Source organism: Rousettus aegyptiacus, unplaced genomic scaffold (assembly GCF_014176215.1).
Source record: "Rousettus aegyptiacus isolate mRouAeg1 unplaced genomic scaffold, mRouAeg1.p scaffold_m13_p_13, whole genome shotgun sequence".
NCBI lineage: Eukaryota > Metazoa > Chordata > Mammalia > Chiroptera > Pteropodidae > Rousettus > Rousettus aegyptiacus.
Window position 1 is genome coordinate 26,777,854 of NW_023416288.1, and position 24,472 is coordinate 26,802,325.

Consider the following 24,472-nt stretch of genomic DNA (forward strand, 5'->3'; position numbering starts at 1 on the left):
TGAAGTAGCATGCAAAATGATATATTTAGTATGCAATAAGTAAACCTCACTTAAAATGGCAACTCTTTTTGAATAAGTAATGTTATCTCTAAGCTTAAAACTGGACTAAAAAATGCAAAAAATATGGTTAGAAATTTTTGAAAGTTGAACTCTTATCTTTAAATGACAGGTCTGCTATCCTAATTTGCATATACTATCAAAGAAAAGCACTCTCAGCTTAATTTTGCTTTTCATTTCACAAATCGATTTTATCTTCAAAGACATGACCCACTTTTTATTTGTTCTAAAATACGCTGTTGCCTTAGTAACTACCAAATTACATGCCTGATGAAGCAGTGTTGACGAAAAGAGTCTTACAAAAGAGTTAGAAAAAATAAAGAAACCTGATGACTGCTCTTTGATTTTAATGTCTAGAAAGACCTATCATAGACTGTTAACTACTGCAGAACCTTAAACCATCTATGCTATCTTCAAACAGACCTACAAAAGCTAGAAAAGAATCCAAGCTGATTTATAATCCCCACCTTTTATTTCCCATAATGCAAGTCTTCCTGACCTGTCCTCTCTCCTCAGCTCTCCCTTCCAAAAATTAGCAGCTTATGATGTATTTCCAATGCTCATTTCCTTGTTCAACATATTTTTCTGTGTCCTTGATGGTGATGTAATATGAGACTGCAAAGGAAATGTATTCCTGCGACAGATAGGTGTGAACTCACATTTCACTTAGATTTTTCACTAATCTGTAACTTTGGATACTTTAACTTAATGAGAGAATAACACAAATAAAACCGGGATAAAAATTACCATAAACTGGGAGTGAGAAGTCTATACTCAATTCCAATTGATGTTCAATACTGTATGACGTAGTGGGCTCCTCTGAGATTTATTTTTTAGCTTCCAAAGTAGATGATTTAAATACGTTATCTCCAAGATTCCTTCTAGTTCTGAAATCTATGATACTCTGATAAAAATTTTCCTTTGATAATTCCTCAGATGATTAATTCACTAACTGCACCAATTTCTCTGAAGCAACTTCAAATACAGCTCCATCATTAATGGAGGGTAGGTTTGAGTTAAATGCATAAATCAGGAGAGATTAGAGATTGTTGAGGTCATTATTTTAATCAGTCTGATATTCAGCCTATTTTGGACAGGATAATAAAAGTTCGTATTAGTGAAGCTATTTCTAAAGAAGGGAGGGTACACGGTATCCCTTCTTTCCATTAGGGTCCTGTTCTTCCCTCCATTCACTGAGCTCTGAACTACTTTTGAATTATGTAATAGTGCAGTAAGTAATATTTTTTCCACATTTAACCATCTAGAATTTCAGCACAAGCTATGGGAGATGGAAAAAAATAAGATGATAAATAGATAATAGACAGACAGCAAGACACACAAACAGACACACAGACAGACAGATATTCTTTCTTTTTCATCTATATTGCTCAGAGCTGTGTTATGGATTAAATTTTATGTCTTCAAAACTCACATGGCAAAATCCTATCCCTAATACATCAAAATCCAATCCCCTAGTACTTCAGCATGTGACCTTATTGGAAATAGAATCATAACAGATGTAATTAGTTAAGATGTGGTCATAATGGAGAAGGGTGAGCTCCTAATTCAATACTACTGATGTCCTTTTTTTAATAAAGAGAAATTTGGACACAGACACAGGGATACTGCAATCGAAGACTGGAGTTATGGTCCCCAAAGCTAAGGAACTATCAGAACCTGGGAGAGAGAACCAGAACAGCCCTTTCCCTAGAGCCTTCAGAGGGACCATGGTCCTGCCCATGCCACTTTGATTTCAGACTCCTGGTCTTCAGAACTGTGAGACAGCACATTTCTGTCACTCCAAGCCACCCAGTTTTTGGTACTTTGTTTGGGCAGCCATGGGATATTAATCCAAGATATCACAGGTATATAGTGTTGAGAGCAGGGGTGAATTTCTTTTAATATCCATTTCAGCAAACGTATTAGTATCACCCTGGCTTATAGACTTTTTGTGCCTATTCTGCTGTTTGCATTGAAACACATGCCGGTCAGTATATTTTCCTATTGGTTATGAGACATCTGGTTTCAAAATGAGGCTTTATCACTTACTATCTGTATAATTAATTAACCTCACTGATTTTCAGTTTCCTGATATTAGTAACACTTGATCTAGTATGCATGGGTTTATTTGTGAGAATCAAATGAAATATCATAAGTGAAAAACAGTAGAGAGGCACGTAGAAGAAGATGTAGTATACAGATTAAGATCTGGGATCCTGTGGCCGGGTTGAATGAGTTCACATTCTACCCTTCCCTTTACAAGTTCTGTTTTTGAACTGTGGACTCAGTTTCATCATATAATAATGAGATTATTATTATCTTAAAGTCATGAAGATCAAATGAGTAAATACAAAAGAATTCTTAGAAGCTTATCTGACATAGCAAGTACCCAATAAATGGTGTCTAAGAGAATTATCTTGAAAACTATAAAGAGTCATACATGTTAGATTATAATTTATACTTGGTAAATAGCTCATTGATGAATGCACTTACGCAATAACCCTGACTCTTACTAGCTCAACATGTATTTTAGCAGCAGTATTTTGGATGGTTAAAAGAGCTAAAGGGAGACAATTCAGGATGAAGGCTGTTACCAAGTAGATCAGCTTTGCCTAGTGAATTAGAAGAAACTTAGAACTAAAGGCTTTTTCTCACATTCATTAGTCTTAATATTTTAGAGCCAAACTTTTTGTTGAGCATCCCATTAACTGCTCTAATATGTAGATAAAAATAGAAGAGTTTAAGTAGATTTTTCTTAGGTGTGCAAAACTGGTAATTCATTTTCAAAGAACTGCTTTTAAAAGTTTCTAATAAAATCTGTTTGCATGTATTTGCATTGAGATACATTGTCTATACATCACTACCCTGCTGATAGTAAATAAAAAATAGACAGCCTCTTTCTCACTTTGCTATATAAATCAGGGAGAGTTTTGGGGATCAAATAAAAAGCTATCATTGGAGACCACTACCTCATATGTGCCTGTCCTTGCAGAGGAGAAAGAAGCTTTTTAGCAAACACCTTCTATTAGTTTACTTGTAGAAAATAGAAACAGCTGAGACTTTTAAAAAATGAATTATATTATCACATTTATTCAGTTTCATACAACTCACCCAGGAAGTATATGTTTGGAGGACAGATTGTCTCAGTGCTGTGGATAAGTTATAGTCTTCAGAACTGTGGTGTGTTTGGTGTCCAGCCCACATAATATTAACCTCTGCAAAACACATAATTTGAAATGAGCCATGAGAATAAGAACAAAGTAACTTCCATTTTCAGTTATATATACTGCTCTGTTGAGTGACAAAGAAAATCTGGAACATCTCTGAAAAAGCTAGCTAATATAATTATAATTAAAATAAGCTGCCTCAAATCACTTTTAGAAGCAGGGAGGGTATAAATTAAGAACAAATAAAAAAATTGAAACATAGCCAATAAATATGTATAGTGTATATGATATAATTAAATGCCTCCAGCAAACTGAAATGACTTCCAAAATTTACACTTTGCTAACATATTACAATATGACAGATCGTAAAGTCTAACTGGTAATGTTGTAACAATATAGTCAATAGACAGTGATGATTTTTTAGTATGTGATAACACATTTCTAATTAAAGAAGAATACTCTGGTGGGAGAAATTGTGCATAAATTTTGGAATAAAATATTGTATAATATTCTTTACTAATGGTTTTTTATGAAGTTTCAAAATCTGTCTATTGAAATAAGAGACAAGGCAGAGTAATATTTGACCCTAAGACTTAAGATTCCTTTTTTATTTATATTAGCTAATGGTTACATATTCTTCTGTTTATGCCTTACCAAAGTACCATATCACTTCTAAAATTATCCCACATAATTGCTGTTTGTTCTCATAATGAAAAAGGAAATGCAAGTTGTTTACTCTTATCAAGCATACAATTGCCCTCATAATATTTTGCAATTCTTATACACCCCAAAAGGATAATTGCTTGTCTTTTCTTTTCTGTACTACAAACATGCAATTCTAATGACTCCCCTAAGTATAGAAGAGAAAAAGCCAACATTTTTCATTTGACCACATTGATTATATTTTTAATTTTCTATAAGAATTACAGATAAAAATGGCACATTACATTATATTCAACTTAAAAAATTATGTTCTTAGATAAACTAATTTATATTCAGTCCTTTGCTATGAGTACAGGAGAAAGAAGTAACTATGCGATATAATCACTATATTTCTGCCAGTATAGATTAGAAATTAAATCTTTCGGGCTTATATTCATTGTAACTGAACAGTGAACCTAAGAGTGAAAATTTGGGGTTATTGGTTTTTGCAGTTGCAACATATTAATAGTTAAAATACATGGCACATGGCAGAATAATTTGTTAGAGGGTTTTGTAAAAATCATGGCTATATATAATATATATATATATATTTTTTATGTATTCAATTTAGGTGAACTTCTCGGCCATTCATTTAGAAAACAAAAGCTCTCTGGACAGTCTGTGTAGGGAGTTACCAGATGAAATTTGCAAAAGAGTTTGGGTAAACAAATGATAGCTCAGAGATATAAGAAAGACAATTCTGCGAGAATGAGAAGATTAAGAACAGGATTATGAATAGATAGCCCTATTAGAAGTCATCTCTACTAAAGTCATGTGGTTTCAAGTGTGACAATTATTTTCATAATCAATTTATATGTAACTTAGATTCCAATTGGTTGACATTTGAATCATATCTAGTAATGACCATGTATTTCTACTCAAGCAATGAAGAATATTCTTCTTATACAAATGAGAATGACTTCACCATAATAACCTCTAACTTCCCAGGTATAATCCTTGAAATAACCTAGAACTGAAATCTCTGCTTTATTGATTAGCCTATATAGCTACGAATAAGAGATATACAAGAAATCCTATTGCACTTAATATCTTCAGATGTTGTGTGCACGTTTATTAAGAGACAATAAATTCGATGAATCTCCTGACTTCTAAAACTTCTTACAGATTCAACCCCTGAAGTACTCTAAACACCATTTTTTTCTATAACACACTCAATATTGAATATTTCAGAACCTGTTACTTATAAACTTCATTACACATAAAAACATTGTCCATTTTATTGAACCTTTTAAAATTTGTTTAAAAAATTCATCAAGATGTGTCCATGTTATGAATTTACAAGGGGATAAGCTAATCAGATGAGGTTAAATTAGAGGGTAATAATATATTGGAACTACTTCCTTATAACCTCCACAGAAGCTAAATGGCGGAACAAAGAATCCACAAAGGTGGAGGTCAAAGACCTGTCTCTTTAGCTGTTTTAAAAGCATTTACTTCCTATCACAAACTGTGTGTAACACAAGCCTTCATTCAATGAAGTACAGCTGTATAAACAGGGCACAGTAACTGGATCTTACTGCCTTACCGCTGTCACTTTTCAGAATTAGGAAAAACAAGAATACAGGATTTTTTTTTCACAGTTCATATTCAGCTTACTTAAGGTAAATTATTTTTAAAATTGGTTATAAACTATAACTTATGAAAAATTATTCCAATAGTTTTTTATAAACAAAATGAGAAACAGTTAATAGTGCATTTACAAATACGTTCGTCTTCTCTAACACTTAAATTTATAAATTATCTGTTCCAAGGAATAAAAACAAATACTATAGTGAAAAACTATTATCACAATAAACATTCCTATGAAATGACATTAACATAAGTTGTAATCAATAATAATTTTCTTTTCTCATAAGCAAATTATTGATTATACAAGCATATGATATGTTATAGCTTTTCAATGACACAATTAGAAACAATTACACTGCTTTCCGGTGCCAAAATGTAGATTTGTATAAATATATTTTATTAATGCATTAACAAATTTGTTTGGCCAAAATTTAATGTATTATATATGTTTGTGTATATTTTATATTCTTATTTTTAATTTTTTCTAATTTTAAAAAATTAAGTTATAACTTACAGTTAAATAAATCTCTTTTAGTATTCAGTTCTATGAGTTTTACTTAACAATCACTGTTGAAATCAAGACACAAAACAGTTTCGATCACCCCAAAATGTTCCCCATTCCATTTTTTGTTGGTGGCAGGCTGACTCTAACATGACTCCTTGATTTGGATAATAAGATTCTGGACTTTGAACTGACAATGAAATGGGATGAAACTCCTGGGACTTTGAAAGAGGTGAGTATGTTTTGAATGTGGGAGAAATATAAATCATTGGGATCCAGAGGGCTGCCTATGAGAAGCAGCCTCTAAAAAGGTCCCCAATAATCCCTTTCTACTGGTTTTCGTTCCCTTGTATAATCCCTCAACTCGAGTGTGAGCTAGACACAATTATCCCCTTCTAGTGAGTATAATTTTGGCAAAGCCTGTAGGATGTCACTCCTGTTACTAGGTTATAAAAAAGACAGTGGCTTATGTCTTGGGCACACTCCTCTTTATACTCTCAGAAGCTTCGTCTGAGGAAAGTCAGCTGCCATGTTGTGAGCTATGTTTTGGAGAAACACATCTGGCAGGGAACTAAGAGGGCCTCAAACTAACCATCTAGCAAGAAATTAAACTCCTTAGTTCAAACTCCATGAGGAGCTGAATCCTGCCAACGATTGTGTGTGTTTGGAAGCAGATCCTCCTCTAGTTGAGCCTTCAGATAACACTGCAGTCAGCAGACAGCTTACCCGCTCAACTACAACCTCATGAAAGCCAGAAGCATTCATGTAAGCTGCGCCCAGATTTCTGACTCACAGAAACTCTGAGAGAAGCCACTAGTATGTTACAAAGCAGTAGATAATACGATGGTCAATCCCCCTTAATCTCAATCTCAGTCCCTAGCATCCTCTGATTTGGCTTCTTTCCTATAGTTTTGCCTTTTTAAGAATGTCTTATAAATGAATTATATGGCTTTTTAGCCTTTTGTGTCTGGTTTCCTTCACTCAGCATAATGTATTACAGAATCTTCCATTTTGCTGTGTTTCTTGCTCCATTTTTTGCTGTGTTACGTTTCTATGAATGTACTGCAGTTTTTGTTTTGTTTTGTTCATTCATCAGTTGAAGAACATTTCAGTTGTTCCAGTTTTGGGCAGTTACAAATAAAAAAGTCTATAATAACCATTCTAATACAATTTTCATGTGAACATAAGTTTTTATTTCACTTGGGTACAATACCTAAGAGCGAGATTGCTGAACTGTGTGGTATGTTAACATTTAGATGGTTAAGAACTGCTTTCTAAAGTGACTGTGCCTTTTTACATTGCCCCCAGCAGTGTATGAGAGTTAAATTTGCTCCACATCTCTGGCAGCACTTGACATTTTTATTTATATTTATATTTACTTATTTGATAGCATTCTAATAGAAATGTTACGGTATCGCATCGAAATTTTATAAATGCATTGCCATAATGGCTGGTGACAATGATTATCTTTCTGTATGCCAGTGTGCCACCTGTGTCTTTGAACTGTCTATTCATAATCTGTGCCCACATTTTAATTGGATTATTTTTTATTATTGAGATTTGCATATGAGTCCTTTATTATATATGTTATTTATTAATATTTTCTCCTAACCTGTGGCTTGATTTTTTAAAATTTTTTAACAGTATTATATGAATAACAAAAGTTTAAATTTTGATGTAATTCAATTTATATACTTGAAAGTTTGTAAAAAAAATTAGTACTTATAACAAAGAAGAGGAGATATTTTGGAGAATGTTTTTAGAATGAGTCATTTGTAAGCGTCTAGAACCTAGAAAAGTCTATATGTATTACGCATCTAAAATATGACTAAATAAGTCTCTTCTCTTATATCTTGTCACCTACAGAGTGGAGAGAAACAACCCCTTCAGATAATGTGAGACATAAGCACAAGCCTATAATGAATTTTTACAGCTATATGATATCCCTTTAATCTTTAATAGGCCAGGAAATTTGGGGCACCATTGGGGCGATGATGCTACCTTCACTTACAATTTGGAAAACCCACAAGTTATGTAGGAAAAGATGTTACAGGCATATTTGCAAAACATTAATGATGCTCGACGCCAAGAAAGGCATGTTAGAAACACTCTATGCAACATTTAGCATATTGTGTGGTGACTGTGGAACATGAGAACTCTTAAGAGGCTTGTGGAGTTATTGTTCAAATTTTTAATTTTATAAATAATTAAAGTGAACTTAAGAGGGGAAAGGGGGAAAAGTTTCATTAAAGAAGAGAAAGCTTTTTATTCTTTCAGCAATAATTTATGTGATACATTCACATTCCTCTTGAATTTTTTTAAATTGACATATACCCAACATATAATATCCTATAGTTTCAGGTGTACATAAAAGTTCCATACTTATATAAACTAGGAAATTAACTTCACAATAAGTCTAGTTACCAACTGTCAGTGTGAAAAGTTATTACAATATTATTGACCATATTCTCTATGCTGTACATTACATCCCATGACTTATTTATTTTTTAACTGGACATTTTCTCCTTCAGAAATGGAGGTGACTATGTCCAAATATTCTCAGATGGCACATATTTGACATTAAGCAGCTCAGCACACACTATTAAATGATGGTGCTAAATCTCTTGAATTGGAGCAACTGCCTATTGTCTTTTACAATTATCCTCTACCACTATAAAACACTGGAGTTTCCTATTTTTGAATGAAACGATTGTCACTTTGAATTCAAGGAAACCAAATATAAGTGAATCCTTTAAAAGTTATCTTTTTAAATTTAATTTTTATTTTTATTTTTATTATGGTGACATTGGTTAACGAAATCCAGTAAGTTTAAGTGCACAATTTAACAGTAAGGCATGTATGTACTGCATCGTGTTCATTGCACTTAGTTAGGTTTCTTTCTGTTGCTACATATTTGACCTCTTTTACTCCATCTTCCTCCCTGCTGCCCTCTGATAACCACTAGTCTATTGTCCATGTCCATGAGTCTCTGTTGGTTTGCCCTATTCATCTATCGCTTTTAGGTTTAAATCTCACATATAAGTGATATTTTGTGGTTTTCAACTTTTTCTGTCTAGCTTATTTCACTTAGTATGATTATCTCAAGGTCCATCCACGTTGTCACAAATAGCAGTATTTCATCTCTTCTTATGGCTGAGTAATATTCAATTGTATGTGTTTCATCTCTTTCCAACAGATAAGTATGATTGATAAATCATTTAAAGAAGTTAATTGAGCTATGCAAACAAAAAATTAGTAACAGAGTCATGCTATGGAATTAAAGTCTAACTGGAAAATGTCATAGCTGGTGAATATAATGAATATATCCTCACGTATTTTCCTATTCTCTACTCACTGAATGAATTAATGCCATCAAATTCGTCATCACAACTGAATTTACTTCCTGTAGCAGCAAATGAAAGTGTGATTATGAAATTGATGGCACTGCTCATTTATGCAATTAGAGACAGCTATTCTTTGTTGTACTTTTTTCTAATCTGTTCTTTTTCTACTTAATATCAAACACAAATTATCAAGTATATCTTAAAATGTCAAATCAGTAATAAAATTGATAAGTTGGCTGGACCTCCATATTTTTGTTCAAAACTCTTTGCAAATATCTTGATATTCAGCATCATAGAAACCAGCCATCTGAAGGAGTGACCAAATTTTTCACTTTTTATCTAGGTGCTTGGAACATGTAGATATTAAATTATCTCTCTAGAAGAGGTAGTTGTCACAAATACTAAATTATCACTCTAATTTTTCTAGCAATCACAAATTTTATATATTTTTAATGTTCACATGAAAGTTTTTAACTTCTAGCATGTGAAATTTTAAAATAAAAACTCTCCATTTATGTGTTTATATTCTTTCAAAATTTGAACAAAACATACCTTTTCAGTATAAAGTAAGAAAAAATTCATAAAAATTGATGTCATCTTTTCAATCAAAACTTGGTTCTATACGATGCAAAAGCAAGAAATAAAGTAATGCTAAAATTAAAAACATATAAGAATGTTGTTACTATCTACCACATTCACTTGCATTAAAAATAAAAATTTCGGAATTTCGATATGTCCATATTTATGTCAGTTGTATTCTACTTTCAATCACATTTGGAAAAGTCTAAAATTTAAGATCATATTTAATGTTTTCATTTAAATTGTGTATTATTAAAAATATTGACATATTTAGCACTGACTTATTGAATCCCTGCTGTACACAAATCTTTGTGTAGGTATTCAGGGAATGAGAGCTTTTAGATAACTTTAGGGAAACTGTGGGCTTTCTTTGACAGAGAGGAGAGAAGCTAGAGCAATGGTCCCCAAACTTTTTGGCACAAGGGACCGGTGCTTCTATGAGAATCGAATGCCTGATGATCTGAGGTGGAGCTGAGGCGGTGATGCTAGTGCTGGGGAGGGGCTGGAAATACAGATGAAGCTTCGCTTGCTTGCCAATCACTCACCTCCTGCTGTGCAGCCCAGTTCTTAACAGGGCAGGGACCAGTACCAGTCCACAGCCCCAGGGTTGGGGACCCCTGAGTTAGAGGACCTGTTCTGTTCTGTTACACAGGGATTAGATTAAAATGATAGAAATAAAGGTCTTTATGATAAGCCATAGGTATTAGGAATAAAAAGGAAGTGGACAGACAAGACTTGAGGAGTGATAAACTGAAGAAAAAAGAAAAGAGCTCAAGTTAGAAACTGGAATGAGCCTCCAATGGCCTCTCACTTTGATTCTCTCTCCACACTTTATCATCTTTATCCAATCCTTTCAAAGTTAGAGCCCTGGTCCAAAACCACAAAACACCAAACTCGCCATATATTTAAATTAAATGTGCTTCCCTTATCCTATGTCAGGCAGGTGGACTAGGAAGTGGGAGGCGGTTCCTCATCCCAGGGCGAAGGGCGAGGTGAGCTTTGTCTTCCCAAGTTGAAAGGCTAAAAGCAGTTCCCTCCTAAAATATCTTTGAATATATTAAAGAACAGTATTTTAATTTTATGATGAGCTGTATATCTTTCTACAGGCAGACCTGAACACTTAAGATTACAAGGCTAAATTTAAAAACATATTTATGAGAATGTTGTTACTATCTACCACTTGCATTAAAAATATAAATGTGATTTTCTTTGAGAAAAAGGTTTATCTAATTCCTAAGAGATAATTTACAACTAAAATTTCTAAATAATGCTCACTCATAGGAAGAAATTGTGCATATATATGTGTTGGGAATTAAAAGGGAGTAAGAATAAAAATGAATCTATAAAGAAATCTAAAAAAGAAAATGGAATGTATTTCAATGTAATTTACATACACATGTGTACTGTACACTTTGTGTATGTATGTTGTGTATGTTTAAGGTAGAGAAGCAGATATGAAAGAAATCCAACTATGGGCAATTAACACACAATGCAATATATATATGGCTTATTGTTGATTGTACATTGGAAACTTTTTGGATTTGTTACATATGTCACCATAATCAAAAAATACACATAGTTTCATATTATATTCCACATGTAGGTATACAGATATGTAGCTGATGTAACAGCTTCTCCTGTAGAAAAAAATAGAAAGAAATAGTGTGTTTGTGTATGAAAGCAGAGAAGGTTGCACTTTGCAATCATCATTCAAAGCCGACTGAGCTTTACTGCATGTTGTTAACCTATATATTCTCAGGATCACTTCCAACCATGAGATAAACTGGTTGTCTGCTAACTTAAGAATAAAATTATAGTTTTGATTTTACTGTGCACTCTATTACAAGGCTATATGCAAGGTTGCCTGAAAGTGGTACTATTAATAAGAGTTTGATTTCAATGTGTACTCTTCCTTCTCTAAGCTCCATCATTCTTCATTTATACTCCTCTACTCCTAGTCATGGTGTATGTTGATACTGGCTAAGATCAAATAATCACTTAGATTTCTATTCTCTCAGCTCAGACTTACAGTTCCTCAGCCTTAGGCTGTGGGCCAGGTGATCTGCTAGAGCATCCTGATTTTTTTATATCAATGATGATGCAGGGAAAGAGCTCCTTCCCACTCAATACAAAATATGTCATTGAACTAAAGTATTTTTAAGTGATGTGAATACTGAGATTTCCAGAAATATAATAGGTCAGTGACAAGGAATTTTTGGTTAAGGAAGATTCCCTTACCACTCAACTGTGTGGAAAATTAGCCTTGTCTGTAGAAAAACTATCTCTCTCTGCAAAAACTAGTAAAATTAAATAAAAATCCTTTGCAATAAAATGTATCACTGTTACATCTTAAAGTAATTAAGATGACCATTGTGATGTCTCATGAAAATCACATATCTATTTAATAAAAGCAAATTCTAGTGCAGTTGGATCCTGGCTGTCAGCAGCAACATTTTTGTTATGATTGAGGTTTTGGTGCTATTAGTGATTTTATCATAAGAGTCTTACAATATATTTAGATTCTAAGGAATCCATATGCTTAATATAGATTAAAAGCAAGAAACCTTCCAGAGTATTTGTTAACATCTATTTGCCATTCATAATGACCTAACTAGCTCAATCAGGGGGCAGAAATCATGGGAGAAGGACTGTCTTTATGTCAATAGAGTTAGCTAGAAATGGCAAGCAGTTCTATGTCACTCCTTCTGAGCAGCATGCTTGCTTGTGGTAAGGCACATTGAACTTCTGCTGGATTATATTAGGAACAACGATTTATATAATTTGTCTCCACAAGTCACAGAATCCGAGAACAAATAACTTTCAAAGTTTGAAAGAAAAATAACGAAAGGAAGCAAACAGGGAAACAAGATGACCAGGGATTGTCAGGAAAAAGGAAAACAGGAGAAAATTGCACTAAAACCATTAGTTGAAAAGTGGCTGCAATCTGTTTTCATTCTCTCTCTAATAAACTTCGAGGATGTAGATCACCCAGGTCAACAACAAAACAATAACAAAAACCCGCCAGGATCCCTTTGCCGATAATAAGGACTTTCTATTGGTCTTACCATTTGCCTTTGTGTTTTAAAACTAATTTTTACTCTTTTATAGCAAATGAGTTTGCTTTTCCTGCTAGAAACTTTCTGTATTACTGAATTTGCAAGAAATACAACAGTGTCCAATGAAGGTACTGAACTGAATCAGAACTGAATATCCCAATTAAAACAAGTCAGTCTATCCATTATAAATGGTGTCATTCTAACATAGATTAGAAGTAATCTGCATTCGATAGATTTCCTTTTGTGTATTGGAGAACTGTATGTTCCACACTCAGTTATTACTGCTTATTGACGCATCTTAGAACTGAATGTTACTAGAAACTTTGGTGAGTTACTTTGCCCTTACCTCTGTCTCATTCAAAGTACTTCTTAAATCTTTATGTATGTCTGGTTTTAAGGGGAGGATATCAATGACTACCAGGAAGAGGTCTCATATAATGTTCTCTGACCTTAGGGCACTGAGGGATGGAAGTGGTCATGCAGGAACATATCTGCCAGGAAGTTCATATTATGCTTTTGAGGTCCCCCAAACATGACCCCATTGCTACATGATCATCAAACCAAAATGCTATTTATTACTGAATTCATTGTTTTCTACTGATGCTTCGTCTTCCTTTTTCTGACCTTCTAATGTGACTATCATACCTTCTATTACCCCTTTTCTTTCCTCCAAGCTCAATCAATGTCACTATTGGTTTCCATCAATCCACTGTATCACTTACTTCTTTCCTCTCCTATCCTATAATCTCTTTCCTAGATTGAGGCTTCATTGTCTCAATACAGTCTGCAAATATTCATTGCATAATATCTATGGATAAGACATGCTACTCTTATATCACTCCCACTCTGGTGCAGATATCAACAAATTGCCATGATAGGCCAAATCCAGCCCACAACCTGCTTTATGCATCCATCAGACTAAAAATGTTTTTGCATTTCTAAATGATTAAAGTAAAATCAGAAGAGTATTACAATGAAAATAATATGTCTCTTCCTCTTTCTCTTTCTCATGTACCCTCCATTCTCTGGGCTTCTTGAACATTCTCAATATTTTCATGGTCCCTGTCTGTGTACCACCTGTCAAAATATTCTTAATTTTCAAGGACAACCCCAACCACAATTATACAATTCTTATTACTCGTTGGCCTTCAATATCACAAATACTCTGCTATTTTGCACTTGCCCCTATTCAAAAGCTTCTTAAAGAGAGAGATTAATTTTTCCATCTTTGTATTTTCCACAGCATCTGCCATTGTGTTTCTGCATATTTTTCTCTTAATTAAATAATATATTTTTCTCTTAATTAAACCAATGTTCATCAAATAATACTGGCTTATTTGAATAATTAATAACCAAGTCACACTATTTCATTTGCTAAACATGTATATTTTCATTATTAAAATCAAGGAAAACACTTTTTCTTCCTTTTTCTTGCACTAACTCCTTCTCCCTAACTTCAGTCATATCTAAACATTCCACTTTGTAAAATATGATCCTTTGACCTTCCCTTTCCTTAATTTGTTTTTATCTCAAACATCTTAAAAGAGCAGAATTTACTTTCTTACCTCCCACTATTAAGTTCATTCCTAATATCACTTAATTCTTTCCAAAATCATTATTGGTCTCTTTCTTGCCAAAACTAAAGACCCCCCTTTTAGATGTCATCCTCTTCGAACTTTCCGAAACCTTTAACAACTGCTTTTGTCTTGAAAATCTTTTCTTTTGACTTTATTAACATCCTTTGCTCCCAGTTCTTCTCTTTCTTTATTCAGGCCAAGCCCATTTCCCTAACTTCTCTTGTTCTCAAACACCTTAAAGAAACCAGTTCTTGTTTTCTTTTGTCCCTCACTCCCATTGTTTTTCATGGTGTGCTATCAATTGAAATGACTTAAGTAATCAATTATCCAAAGGTTGATGACTCCCAAATATTTCAATGTTTGTTGATTCCTTGTTCTGAATTCCTTCCGAGAATTCTATACAAATTATGCTCCGAATGTATCTCATTATCTTGTTTTCTGTCTCTTGTTCTTTCTTTCTTAATGGTATTGCCATCATTTTGGTGACCCAGGCAAAGGAAAAAACAGATAGGGAAGACTTCAAAGTGGAACTAAGCCTCCATGTTTTTTTTTGTATCCTTCTAACCTCTATTTAGATACTGATGCAGTGCTTAGCATAGAATTAGAACAAAACCCAATATAAATTAATTTTTTAAAACGACTTCATGTTAGCTTGTGATACTGTCTTCTATTACACTTTAGCAAACAGGCCTAAAAGTTGCTTTTATTACTAACGGAATAATCATATATATGAGAAAATGTGAAGAGGTATGTGAAATGTCAAGAGTTATTCATGAAGGTCAATATGAAATGTGAGATAGTCTTCAACTTGATATTTTAGAGAAATTCATAGGAATAGTACATGTGGAAACTAAAAAAAAAAAAACACCCTGTATTTTACAAGTCGAATTATAAAATAATCTATGGCTTTCATACTAAAGGACATTTTCCTCTAATTCATCAAAGTATGTTAAATAGTATGATATGATAGATTGCTGCTGTTCTGGTTCTGAAGTTAGAATATGCAATTTAGAGTTCATTCATTAACCATTTGTAGGATGTCATGACCTGAGCTATCTCACTTGCTCATAATTAAGCTCACCTCATTGTAAATTTAATCTTTATTTGGATATATATACATATAAACAGTTTTGAGGTTGGGACAATATGAAAGTGATATATCATTTAATCATTTTTTTCAGAAACTTACACATTGAAAAATAAAACCACAATATAGCTACACGAAACGCCCTTAACATTTAAAAATTGTCAAATGAAAAACAAAAAAATGGTTGAAACATAGGACTATGCATGCGGTTCTATTACAATGTAACCTTCACTTGCCTGTAAATCTAAAGGAAGTCAATCAAGGCTTTCATATACCTCATCTCCTCCTCTCTTCTGTCATTCCGAATAGGTATGATCGTACTTTGATCTAAACTTAATCAAACCCTGTCAAATACAAAGAATTATAATTTTTTCGAGAAAATACTCTGGCTAAGAGTATTTTTTTTGTATTTAAATATAATTTCTAAAACAAGTTGTTGGAAACTTTTTATAATGTTATTAGTACCAGGAACTGTTATTTTTAAAGTTGATCTTCACACAATGAAGATCAATTAAATTGTTTACAGGTAAAAGGTCATAAAGCAGAATATTAAAAAAAAAAAAAACTATGGACCACATTGAATATTTCTAAGCAAATCTAACACCCATGAGTCCACAATAGCTTGCCTTGATCTGTGAGCTTTGCAGAACAATGTACATTTGAGCAGCCACAAATCTATTGGTAGATAACATGACAAATTAGTGTAGGTCAAAACAAGCATTTTAACATATTTCTCTGTCTTTTCTGTCTTTTCTGTAATTCTGTCTTTTCTCGTGATCAACTTGTCTAAAACCTTGTCAAATAACAATCACCACACACACAAAAAAATCAGTTCTCCTGGTGTCTTAGTGTTGCATAATATGATTTCCTATAATGATGTCACGTTTGATGCTGCAGACCATGTGAAACAGATTAACTGTGACCAAATTAGCATTCTTTTGTAAGACCAGCTGATATGCACATGTAAAACAAGAAACACACACATACTGTGAGATGTAATTAAATGATTCTCAAACACCATGCCATAAATAATTTTAACCTCGTAAACGTCTACCTTATAAAGTAGAAACTGCTTTTTATTTGTTCCTTTTTACAACCAACATGACAATCTAAGTAATTTCAGGGCATTTTTATCCTTGAGAAACTTACTAGGAAAATACTATTATTGCATTTTTTTTCCTGGTTGGATAATGCCTCGTTTGTTCTTTTCAAAGAGTTCTTAAGTTAATGTGTTCTTGGCTGTCTTAAGGAAAGATTGATGTCTAGTGTCACTGCTAGGAAGTGCAAACCGTTCAGCCTCACTGCAATCTATGTCCTCATCCTCTTGCTCCACAGGATACCACGTACTTTGGCAGCCAACATTGAGAAGGGAAGTGTTTTAATGGCGATAAGTGATGCCAATGAAACCTTTCTCACAATGCTCAAAACTTAATGTTTGGAAGCTGAAGCACAAAATGGAGCAACTAAAAGGAATAAATGAATACGTTAGCTGAAATGTAACAATGCTGTTTACCTAACCAATGTTAAAAGAGATTAAAACCTTCCTGTCATTAAACTTTTCACCAAAATGTCATCTTTATGATAGCCTGGGAGAATCTGGATCTGTTTAACAACGCCTCGACTCTCTTATTTCAGACGTAAGAGCTCAGTGATCAATTGTGTTAATAATAGCAATTGTCAGTGTGCTTTTTAGAAGTAATTTCCACAGTATAACATGTTCCAGCTATACCTCCACCCCTATGGAGAGTAGAGCAATGGGAGGGAACCCTTTGCAATGTAAGTAAAATGAAAGGAATTTATATAAGATGACATAAAACAGGTGGTTAAGAAGCACTGCACTTTTTAGGAGGGGAAAAAGTGCTATTGGGGAAGCAAGATGTTCAGAAGGTATGTGATTGTGGCAAAGTCATCTAAAGTCCGCAGTGTTCTCATCTCTATGAGGGAGCTAAGGTATTGCTTTTCATAAAGAACAATATAGATATATTCACAATATTAAGCAGGAATAGAATGTAGAGCTTTCTTTTTTATAGGTGAGTTGAATTCTGATTGATATAATTTACTCATTTGATTGCCTCAGGTTATAAATGTAGTCAAGTCCAGTGAAAACAGCTAATCACATCACCATGTGATCTGACCTACCACCTTGGTCTTATTATCTCTGTACTTTAAGTAAATGACTTCTCCTTTGAGTCATCCAATGAAATTGACACTCGATAGTTTACAAGTAAAACCTTTAAGCATAAAAACTCAAATTGATCTTAACAACCATGAGTGATTTCTCTAGTAAGTTTCTTTTCAAGTTTTCCCCTCATTTATTGCCAAGGGTTTATCAAATATAAGTAAAATTCTACCAGGTCTTTCCAATTGCTTTTGATCAGTGTCACTGAAAAGCAACAGTGGAAACAAACAAACAAAAAAGAAACAAACAAAAAAAAAGCAAAGAAAAAAAGGAGAAAGAGAGAAGGAAAGACTTTAAAAATAATTTTCACAAGCAGTTGTGGGGTGAGGTGAAGATACTTTGAAGAAGAAACGAAAAATAACATGGAATGGAGAACAAAAATATATAAAATTCTAGGTAGATACATTAATCTTAACAATGACTTAACTCTTTATTTTTTTTCTTGCTGTATTAAAGAAGAAAAAATTGAGGAAACAACTTATCAAGATCACAATTCCAAAGTGGCAGAGCCAGAATTTAAATCCAGACCCATCTGGATTCAGAGCCCATGCTCTTCCCTGAGCTCTCATATAAGTAGCTACTTGCTCACAGCTCTGCATGAGATGGGACATCCAAGGAGTGATGCATAATCACTCCTGCTCTAACGAGTTTGTTCTTTATAGACTCGAGATACAGAGAACAAACTGACAGTTGCCAAAAGAGAGGGGAGAGGGTAGATGAGGGGGAAAAAGTAAGAACTAGTTAATATCTCCTATAGGTATCACTGCAAAAGGGCAGTGTCCCCAGGCAACCAGACAGCCTGTCCCTCATTATCCTGGCTGAGACATTCAGGGAATGGCTACTTAGTCTCAACTCAAAGAGCTCTTCTGTCACCTGCTGTCGGCTGGCTCCTACATCCATTTCCACAAGTTCTTGCCTTTCTGTTGCCAACAAGCTTCAGTACCCCTGGAACAGTGAAATCTCATCCCCCAGGATTTCACCTCATTCTTAGCCTTTCATACCCTGCTCCTGAATTCATTCATATCACCTTAACCTATTCGATGACTGGTTTGCAATAGACAATCCAGGTTGGTTCCTTATTTAAATCAATCAATCAATCAATCAATCAATCAATCAAATGAAAGAAAACCAATATAACTGAGACCTCATTAGTTAGGTTGTCTCATCAGAAAAGGCTTGGGTTGAAGCTCTGTCCGAATGTTAAAATAATAATTTCCTAGAAGTCCAAAATTTAGTATATTAAGAGAGCAACTTTCTCTACAAATATATATATATATATACATACATATATATATGTGTGTGTGTATAAATAATACAAAATAATTATTGTATACAGAAAGAAATCTAACTATGGGAGGTGAACAAACAGTGTAAATATATATATGTCTTATTATTAAAGTGTACAGCTGAAACTTACTGGATTTTGTTAACCAATGTCATCATAAAAATAAATTAAAAAATAAAAATAAAAATAAAGTTACATTAATCATAAAAAAAATCATGCTAGGTGAAATAAGTCAGACAGAAAAAGTTGAAAATCACATGATATCACTTATATGTAGGATATAAACCTAAAAACAACAAATGAACAGGAGAAACAAACAAAGACTCATGGATATGGGCTATAGACTAGTAGTTACCAGAGGATGGGGGAGGGGAGGTAGATGGAGTAAAGGGGGTCAAATATGTGGTGACAGAAAGAAATCTAACTATGGGAGGTGATCACACAGTGTAAATATATATATGCCTTACTGTTAAAGTATACAGATGAAACTTACTGCATTTCATTAACCAATGTCACCATAAAAAATAAAATTAAAGAAAGAAAGAAAGAAGGAAGGAAACATATACTTCTAAGACACAGATAAATTTCTGTTCAACTCTTTTACTATTTAACTTATGTAATCATGTGTTTAATTTTTTTAAAAGCCTCAGCAAAGTGTTAGTAAAATATCACAAATGACCTTTATTATACCGACCGATACAATTTTCTATTTCATTTTAAATTTCTATTTCATTTAACTAAATTTATTGAAAATACTAATTTTTCCTCAAAATATTTCTGCTAGCATCTTGAAAACTTTAACCAAAAATATATTTAAATGTATTTGAAGAAGAAGAAGAAGAAGAAGAAGAAGAAGAAGAAGAAGAAGAAGAAGAAGAAGAAGAAGAAGAAGAAGAAGAAGAAGAAGAAGAAGACGACGACAACGACCAGAAGACCAGTTACTCTATGGATTTCAGAGTAAATCTTTACATAATGAGATTATTAATCTTGGTTAGTCTATTCGCAGCCACAACTACACACACACGCACATTGGTTATTATCATCAGTGCATAAAGCTGTTGGCTTCTGTACCTATTTAGCGATAAACTGTGCTTCTAGTAATACAGTGCACGTGAATGTACGGTACTTCCGTGGATTTTGCTAATTCATTCTCCTTTAATTGAACCAACTTATTTGGCAAGCATCTTACTTTATTTGAAAATACTTACTTAGAATCAAAACATGAAATACTGACAAGAATATTAAATAAACACCTTTATGCAGTACTATGGAAAGGGTAAAATGATAGAAACAAAATGAGAAAAAAACTTCAATAGATATTGTTAACTCTTACGTTGTTTAATTACAGTGCTTCATTTCAGTGAGAGATAAAACTAAATGCTACGAAAATAGTCTAGCATCACATGTTACCATAAGAAAATAAAAATTTCGGCAGAGGATGTTTCAGTCAATCCTCTCATTTCTTTCTTCCCAGAGTCTTAGCTAGGCTTTTACAGTCTTGTCATTAGCGAAAGCAAAAGATCCTGTACAGGGTTATACATATTTTTAATGGGAAAAAAAAACCCAATATGATATAAAATTATTTTCATTGTAATGGAAATGATAAACCTCAAAGAAAACCATGCTTATAATTATTGTCTATATTTTAAAAAAGTGAAAGTGATTTAAACAATCCTTCTAAAGTGGGTGATGAGGGGTCCTGGGTAATTACATACTCTGGTTAATAGAGAAACAAAACCCATATGAATTGTCAATTTTCAAAGAATTACACTAACATAAAATAGGCCACATGAAACTATACTGAGATCATTAAAGTTTTCTTTGTTGTTTCCAAAAGTACACAATATCGAAGTGTCTCAAGACCATTTCACACCCCAAGCTATGTTGGCAGCGGGGGTGGCACATGTGCATACAATGTGTTTACTGAGAAACTGTGGGTTGCAGAGAGCCTCAGACATTGCCTTTAACTTACTAACATTTATCTGTTATTATAATGTGCTGATTGGCTTTGGGGATTACTGTCCACTATTGAGAGAACACAGAGCATTGACACTGTTTTTGATTTAGAGCTGCTTCAGAACAAAATGTCATTAAATATTTTGAAATAGTTTAAAGAGGTTAATATGTCTTTTCTTCCTTCCTTCCTTCCTTCCTTCCTTCCTTCCTTCCTTCCTTCCTTCCTTCCTTCCTTCCTTCCTCCCTCCCTCCCTCCCTCCCTCCTCTCTCCCTTCCTTCCTTCCTTCCTTCCTTCCTTCCTTCCTTCCTTCCTTCCTTCCTTCCTTCCTTCCTTCCTTCCTTCCTTCTTTCCTTCCTTCTTTCCTCCTCCAAAGACCTCCTGGAGACTTCCTCCCCAGTATAACCTCTGATCCCTTAGTGCTACACTCTTAGAGATGATTATGAGGGACTTTTTTCACTTCCAAAAAGAATACGTGGACATAGTAACACTCTAATCTGGGATGGAGGTATTTCTAGTAATATGAAAGGCACAAGATTTTAAATGCCTAAAATTCTAGTAAAACTAACCCAAGTCATTGCATTAATTTAATATATATTTTTAATCATTTATGTTTCAGTTTCTTCATTAGAGACAATGTTTGTTGGAGAACATTGTATCCATAGAACTTCACATTCATTTGCACAAATACTCTCATGCCTAGGAAAGAGGTGGTTCATAGTTATCAAATATTCTGGTCCTCCAGCATTTTATCTCTCACCTGGATGATGGTTGTAATGTACTCTTATTTCTCGGAGTACCTTCTTATTTGCTTTCCTAGGAATATCAATATGACATATCTCCATGTCACATATGCTCTGCACTTGTTTCTTTATTCTTTTCACTGCAATATCTGCAATTCCTGGACATTATCAAGTTTCACATAGAGAAGGAAAGTGAGATGCAGAGAGTTAGTAACTTGCCCTAGGGCACAAAGTAATTTGGTGACAAAACTAGACTAATACTACAAATAATCACCTCTTACATATGTGTAACAATTTACTGTGAGCCACATGTTTTACTATAATTTATGTATTATAGTCACACTCTCAACAAATTAACAATTTAATGTGATATATGGGGAAAAACAGATATGAAATTTTGGAGACTGAGAATATAGTTGGAGGAGAGTTTGGTGGTTTTTTACAAAACTAAAAAACTCTTGCCATATGATCTAGCAATTATGCTTTTTGGTATTTACCCAAAGGAGCTGGAAACATATTCACATAAAACTCTGCACATGAATGTTCATATCAGCTTTATTCGTAATTGCAAAAATTTGGAAGCAACCAAAATGAGCTATCGAGCTGTAAGGCAATAGGAAAGAACCTTAAGTGCATATTAATAAGTGAAAAAAGCCAATGTAAAAAAGCTACCTAATATATGATTCCAATTACATGACTTTCTGAAAAAGGCAAAAGTATGGAGAGAGTAAAAAGATCAGTGGTCGACAGGGATTGGAGTTGGGGAGGAATGAACAGGTGGAGCACAGGGGATTTTTATGGTAATGAACATACTCTGCATGATACCATAATGTGTATACAAGTCATCACACATTTGTACAAACCCATAGACTATTATAACACCAAGTATTAACTGGAACATAAACTATGAACTTTGGGTAATTATGATGTATCCACATAGGTTCATCCATTGTAAAACTAATGAACCACTCTGGTGGGGGATGTCGATAATGAGGAAGGGCATGAGGAGGTACATGAGAAATCTCTGTGTGTACCTTTTCCTCAGTTTTTCTGTGAACCTAAAATTCCTCTATAAAAATAAAGTTTTAAATTTAACAAAAAAATTGGTTACATTTTTAAACTCCTGGACTAAGCCTCTAAAAATTTTAACTCATTTCTAGTTTTTTTTTTCCCCTCTCTCTTGTTTTTTATTTTACCCCTCAGAAAATTTTCTCATCTTCCGAGTTTGTTTGGAGTTTTTTTTTTTTTTTCTGTTCTTCTATATTTAATTTTTAAGAATTTGATTTTGTTCTTGCATATTTTTAATATAGCATTCTATTCTAATTTTGTAAATACAATACCTACTTTTTCTCTTCTAAAGAGTGTATAATACGATTTAAAAACCATATTCTTCTGTTCCTTGTATTGTCTCTGCTTGCTTCAAGTTCCTTTCGTTGCTATTGTTGTTTTTATTATTATTATTATTATTATTATTATTATTATTATTATTATCTTGACCTCTATCTTTCTCAGACACTTTGAATAGTATAGATCAGGAAGAAATTCTCCTATTGTTGGCTTGGAGTTTATAAGAATTCTTCAGAGATTGAGTAGTGGGGAAATATTTCCTCAATTTTTCTGTGTTCAGTTCAGTCATCTTGCCCTCAGCTCTACCTGTTATTCTCGTTTTCAAGGACCTTCTATTACACTGTCATCAGAAAGTAAGCTCTTCTGTATTCTCTTGAATTGGGAAATAATTAGTTCTTTAAAATGTAAATGCCTTTTATAGAATATATAAGTAAAGTACCATTAATATTTGGACTCCAACTATTAAGCATAACAGTTGTATTTTACGGAGAAAGCACAAATATAAAGAATAAATTATACCTGCCATCTATATTTACTTTACCTAGTTCTACAGTTAATGCAGATATCACAGCTTTGCCATGGTATATTTTTTAGAACAGATATCCATACATTGAAAAATGAACTCATCTGTGATGCTCAAAATTGTTAGTTCGATTACATATTATATAATAAAGTAAATTGGGTAAATTTGCATAAAACCTTTTAGAACTACAGTGTAAAAAAAAAAAGATTATTTAGCTCATAGGACTGTTTATTCTCTCACTTGCCTACAAGAAAGTGTCACTTGAATTACCGAAGTAGCTATTTTTCTGCTGTGAGCTCTTAAACAAATATTGGCACCTAAGAGCACCGTCTCTCCTTCAGTGGATCAAGCCAAATACAACCACAGCCCAAAAAAGACATCCTGTCCCTCCTTCAACAGCCAGCAGTCTCCTTTCACAGTTCCAAAGAAAAACAAGAACAAATATTTGCAAAGATTTTTTTTTGTCTTGTACCAAAAATGAGCATTAATAAAACCATACTTAGAGGAAAGCACTGAGAGAGTATATAAAAACGATATTGTAATGTCAAAGAGGGAAGCATTAATTCATAATGTGCAGGAATATTTTTAGATGGTACTGACAGTTTGCATGAAGCTTGGGAGTGGTGTGACTTGCTTTCATAGGAAAGGAATGGCCTAGCCTGGGAATTTTATTGGCAGATATCATAGCTTAAAAATGCACATGGGATGTCTGTCTTATAAAGCAACAAGTATAATATTTTACATTTTTTTCATTTTATGATAGGAATCAGTTATTATGCT

General features: G+C 33.4%; 1 protein-coding gene across 3 annotated transcripts in view; it reads right to left on the reverse strand.

Moving 5' to 3' along the window:
* Nucleotides 1-24,472, reverse strand: part of AGMO (alkylglycerol monooxygenase) — a 276,923-nt gene that overhangs the window by 172,414 nt on the left and 80,037 nt on the right. For all 3 annotated transcript variants that reach the window (XM_016165869.2, XM_016165868.2, XM_016165871.2), the window contains exon 4: nucleotides 3,169-3,272. In XM_016165869.2, coding sequence (XP_016021355.2) covers nucleotides 3,169-3,272 — 104 coding nt within the window. The remainder of the gene's footprint in view (nucleotides 1-3,168; nucleotides 3,273-24,472) is intronic.